Source organism: Balaenoptera ricei, chromosome 6 (genome assembly GCF_028023285.1).
Source record: "Balaenoptera ricei isolate mBalRic1 chromosome 6, mBalRic1.hap2, whole genome shotgun sequence".
In the NCBI taxonomy this organism is placed as follows: domain Eukaryota; kingdom Metazoa; phylum Chordata; class Mammalia; order Artiodactyla; family Balaenopteridae; genus Balaenoptera; species Balaenoptera ricei.
The window spans coordinates 37,593,387-37,598,697 of record NC_082644.1 but is presented as its reverse complement, the minus strand read 5'-3'; the positions used below and the strand labels follow the sequence as shown (position 1 = coordinate 37,598,697).

At 57.2% G+C, this 5,311-nt stretch overlaps 1 protein-coding gene across 1 annotated transcript; it reads right to left on the bottom strand.

Moving 5' to 3' along the window:
- Positions 1 to 487: 487 nt before the first annotated feature.
- On the bottom strand, positions 488 to 2,942 carry GAS1 (growth arrest specific 1). The gene has a single exon (XM_059924490.1). The coding sequence runs from the start codon at positions 2,065 to 2,067 to the stop codon at positions 1,021 to 1,023; it is 1,047 nt and encodes a 348-aa protein (XP_059780473.1). The 5' UTR covers positions 2,068 to 2,942; the 3' UTR covers positions 488 to 1,020.
- Between the last annotated feature and the right edge of the window lie 2,369 nt (positions 2,943 to 5,311).

Sequence of the window (5,311 nt, the reverse complement as noted above, 5' to 3'; positions counted from 1 at the left end):
CAGGGAGAAAAGGTGTACCATGGATGCGGATTTAAGTTTTTTAATTTCTTTTAAAAAATAAATTATTTCTGAAGCATACAATTTATAAAAATTCTATATACAAAATACAACAACTGGTAACAAACCCCAGTTTTAATACATTTTATATACGAAGTACCAGGGGTGAGCGCCCTGATAAAAGCAGAGGCAATATATATTCTCCGCATATTTGTACGTACAATTTCTTGATGTAAAGAAAATGACAACAAAACAAACATCATAAAGAGGCTTTCATAGATGGCAGTGCAGAGCTCTTTTAAATAAAAAGTTGCATTGTTCAACACCACTAGCAACTGTTTAGATCAGAATTTTTGGATCCTTAATCCTAAGAAATGTGCTAAGAGATCAGAGTGGTGGCAATGAAATTAAAGTCAAGGGCTAAAAATCACCCAAAACTAATTAAGGAAAATTAACCCCTCTCATGCCTGCCCGCCCGCCCCCACCCCACCCCCCCCAAAAAACTGAGGATTCTGGGCGCGGATACCAAGACTAAACGAATGAATCGGTTACGACTGCAATGTCTTCACTGGCCACAATAAAAGTCGATTACCGGCACTTTTTCCCCCCTTCGCAGGAGAAACGCTAATAAACAGCCCCTTTACAAATATAAATCCTCCTTCAAAACCCCTGCTCCAAACCCAGTCCCTTGAAACTCTTAAGACCCCACTGGTCAGCATCCTCTCTTCGGAGTCCAGGACTACGGTTCTGTCCCCCCAGGCCCGTTTCATGTCGGGGGTCCGGAGTTAGGCTGGTTTCTGCGGGGAGTGTCTGGAACCCGGAATGGGGGCAAGGGAGGATGTCCAAAAAGTCCTGCTCGGGAGAGGAGGCGAGGGTCGTGCCAAGAGTCAAGGCGGGGAGACCTGCTAGGCAGAAACCACCTAGAAAACGTTTTGGAAAATACCCCCGACCACCCGTCTGTTCCCGAGTCACAGGTGCCCCGGCGCCGACCATCCCGTGGCCGACGGCGGCGGAGCGCGAGGGTTAAAAGAGCAGCGGGAGCAGCAGCAGCAGCAAGATGGAGGCGAGCGGGGTCCACGCGCCTCGGGGCGCCGAGCGGCAGCCGCTGCTGCTGCTCCTGCGCCCGGACCCGTACGGCAGGTCCCCGCGGCCGCCCGCCGCAGCAGCGCCGCCGCCCGGGCGCGGAGGGTGCGGGACGCCGTCGTCGTCGTCCAGCGGCTGCTCGCCGCCCGCGCCCCCGGCGCGCTGCTCGTCGTCGTACTCCTCGTCGTAGTAGTCGTCCAGGCCCCCGTCCGAGCCGCTGCTGCCCGGGCCGTTGCCCAGCTCGGCGCCGAAGCACAGGCGGGCCATGTTCTCTTTGACCGACTCGCAGATGGGCCGCTCCAGGCCGTCGCACACACAGTCGTTGAGCAGCGCCGCCTTGGGCACGGCCAGCATGTCCTCGATGACCGTGCGGCACTCGTCGGTGCAGCGCAGCCCGTTGAAGAGCTTCCCGCAGTAGGTCAGGTAGCGGCTGAGCGCCAGGTTGCAGCGGCTGTCGCGGTCGCAGCGCCGCCGGGCCTCGGTGCAGCCCATGACCCCGCCCGCGCCCGGGCCGCCCGCGCCACCGCCGCTCGTCCGGGGCAGGCACGGCTCAATGGCGCGCTTGGTGGACTTGCAGTTCTCGTCTTGCGCGCAGTCACAGTCCTCCAAGGCGGGCCCGCGGCGCGTGTGGTTGAGCTGAATAAGGGCCGAGATGCAGTGGCTCGGGCAGCGCCAGCGCGACGAGAAGGACGCGGCGGAGGCCGGGAAGGCGGCGGCGGCGGCGGCGGCCCCCGGCGCGTCGCCCCCGCTGCGCTGCGCCAACACCGGCGCGCACGCCTCGGCGTACTGGTTGTAGGCGTAGCTGCACTCCGGCTCCCCCTGGCACTGCAGCAGCGCCTGCCAGCAGATGAGGCGGCGGCCGTGCGCCAGCCCGGAGCCCCGCGGCGCCGAGCCCAGCAGCTGCAGCAGCGCCATCAGGCACAGCCAGGCGCCCGGCACGGTCCCCCCGCGGGCCCCGCCGCCGCCGCCCAGCAGCCCTGCCACCATCGCGGGCAGCGGCGGCCGCCGGGCGAGGAGCGGAAAGGACACGAGGCGCGGGGAGCGGCGGACGCGGAGCCGGCGGAAAAGTTTGCCCCAGTCTTGCCAACTTCTTGCATGAGTGTTTTCATAAATCCATGCGCGCCGCTGGCTGGTGCCCCGCTGCTTGCAGAAGGTCGGCTCTCGCTGGGACTGCAGGGGCTTCCTAGAAGTGCAAGGCCGCGGAGAACCCCTCCGGTCGGCCCCCGGCAGTGGCGGGAGGCGCTCACTGCCGCCCCGGGGGGCTGCGGGCCGCGGGGTCGCGGCGGGGCTGCGGGACCGCGCGGCGCCGTGGGTGCATTTTGCTCCGCGCCTGCAGATCCGTTGTGCGGCCGCGGCGGCTCCTTCCTCCCAGGCTCAGCGCCGCGCCGCCGCCGCCGCCGCGGGCTCTCGCATCGCGCCGCTTCCTGGCTCGCGTCCCGGCGCTGCCCGCCTTCCCGCGGCCCGGCCGCCCGCGTCCCCTCCCCCTCCGCCCGCGGCGACCCCGGCCTCGGCCGAGCTCCGGGGAGCTCTTTTCGGGCGGCGCGGGGAGAACGGGAAACTCGGCGCGGCCGGAGAGCGGCACCCGGGCTTCCCTCGGCGGCGGCTTCTCGGGTGACAAGGAGCCCGGGGAGCGGATCCGCTGAGCCTGGCTGCGGACTCGCTCGCAGCGAGGCTTTAAATACAAAAGTGGGCCGGGAGCCCCCGCGTGGTGCCGCGGTGCCCCCTCATTATGCATGCATGGAAAAGCAAACAAACAAAAACATTAGCAACGCTCCTCCGGCTCGCCGAGCCCTGGCCCCGCGCGCTCCGAGCCTGCCCGCTTTCTCCTTTCTCCACTCTCTTTCGCCCTTTGCTCGGCCCCCTTCCCCGGCTTTTCGAGATGCTATTGGTCCCGCCTGTTGTTGTTGAAACTTTTTTTTTTACGAGCCGCTGGAGTGGGGTTGCGGAGTGGGGGAGGGCGGGGAGGGTGGTGGGCAGCTCACATTCAGGCATTCAGGGCTTGAAAGGAACGGCTTAAGGAGCCTGACAGAGGCCCGGGAGCTCCTCCTACTCTTAAGGAGGCTCAGATATGGAGCCCTTGCTGGCGCACAGAACCAGAGGGCAGAGCTCAGGGGCAGCTGTTTGCAACCGACTCGTCCACGGTCCTTTTTGTTTGGTTCTTCTTCTTCTTCTTTTTTTTGGTACTTTTATTTAATTGTCCCTGGCCCGCATGTGTACTTTCTACTGGATTCAGAATTCAGTTTGTTTTTCGAGTGCCCCATCTTTGCCTGATCATCACAGGGGGAGGAGAGAAATCAGAGAATTTGATGCGGGACGTTTAAACTTAAAAAAAAAAAAATCCAAACGCACACAAGAAAGGGGCACACGCTTTAGTTAGGGAGTTACTGATGAGATATTTACAAATCCTTCCTCTACCACCCCTTCACCCCCCAGCACCCTGGTGCCAATGGCAAGTATGGCCCTGGAGTCAGGCATCATTGCCAACTGCAAGCCAGAAATCCAATAAGCCAAATTAATTTTTTTTTAAAGATTATAAGTTTCTAACACGGACGGCGATGAAAAAACAGTACTAGTATTAAAAATCTTTAGGGTTGTTGAGCAGTACCATCTGGCCGCAGTCACAACACAGAGGAAGGGGATAAATTGGCACCCTCCAAGGTTTCTATTAAAGCGCATGTTTCAATCTCTCGGTTTAAGGGAAACCGCCCAGGTACAGCAGCCTCTGCGATCCAGGCGTGGGAGTTTGCGAACTACCTTAACTGCGGCGCAACGCAGCCTTCGACCACCAGAGGCACCCGGCGTCTGCGGCCTGTCAAAAACTGGCGCTTTTTTCCTCCCCTTTCCGTGGAGAGACTATCAACTCCATCTGTCACAAAAATTAAGGCTAAATCTCCTCTCCAGAAGCCGAGGGAGCCGGGGCTCCAGTGCGCACGGAGTTCGGCTGTCTGCCTCTCCCCGGGGGCCCGGTGAGATGGAAATGGCAAAAGTTAGAATAGAGACACAGCGTCTGCAGACTTCGGCTGCAGAAAAGCCTCCTGTTCCTGCGGAGCCTGCTGCATTCCTCAGAGGCTCAGGGTCTGCCTTAGGAAGTTGCACCTCTGCAATCCCCAAAACAAAACTAAACCAAACAAACCTCAAAAGAGCCAGGTTGAAGTGAGACAGACCCTGTTGCTCTGACTTAAATAATGGAAAACACATAAACAACAATCACAATCTATATTAAAAAATATAGAGAGAGAGAGAGAGAGAGAAAGGCTGCAATTGTATGGCTCATTAGAACAACCATTTCCCAGGTTCTGGGTTTGTTTTTGTTTTGTTTTTGTTTGTTTTTGTCTTTTTTTTTTGTTTTTTTTTTGTTTTGTTTGGTTTGGTTTGGTTATTTGGAATTGTAATCTCCATCCTGCCAGGAGGGCTCGAACCAGTCACAATACTTTTCTGGGACTTGACGCTTCACCTGTAAGGTTCAAGGCCAGACCGGACACTTGAGAAAGTCCTTTCATTTTTAATACTCTGTGATTTTAGGCTCATAAAAAGAACATCAACAGTCAGCTGCATGTTAAGCCAATGTTTGTTGAGTCCCTTTAAAATAGTGGGTCTCAAACCTTAGTAAGTGTGAGACTCGCCTGGTGGCCTTGTTCAAACCCAGATTGCTGGGCCCTCTCCTGGAGTTCCTTATGCAGTAGGACTGGGGTGAGGGTGAGGGGCAAGGATCTGCATTTCTAACAAGTTCTCAGGGAATGCTGCTGCTGCCTGTTGGGAACCAACTTTTGAGAACACCTATTCTAGAGGTCCACATGTTTTGTTGTTGTTGTTTGTAAAACTTGCCCTATCCTGGCCTTGATAGAACTCTCAGTAAGATTTCAGCAAGGCCTGAGAGCTTTGAGAGCTCTGGGGTCACCTCAGGACCCCAGTCTCGTGGCATTTCAGGCCTGCATGGCTGTCAGCTGCCAGAAAGACCAAGGCTGAAAAGGAGGCTATGATGATGAGATAGGAGGAGGAATGAGCTCCCTCCCCCCTCAGCCCCAGAGACTGAGTACCACCTTGCCTCACATCCAGGTTTTCATTGATAGCCACCAGACCTCCAAGCCATCTCTCATCACCCAGACACTAATCCCCATATCACTCTGTACATCCCTTAAGCTGACTTAAGCTTAAGTCATGATTTCCATCATGAGCTTTCCCCCCCACCCCCACCCCCCAAAACCCCACTTCCCCTGGAGCTCTCAGTTTG

Excerpts from the sequence above, each read along its gene's own strand:
- GAS1 (XM_059924490.1), bottom strand. The coding sequence starts at position 2,067 with ATGGTGGCAGGGCTGCTGGGCGGCGGCGGCGGGGCCCGCGGGGGGACC.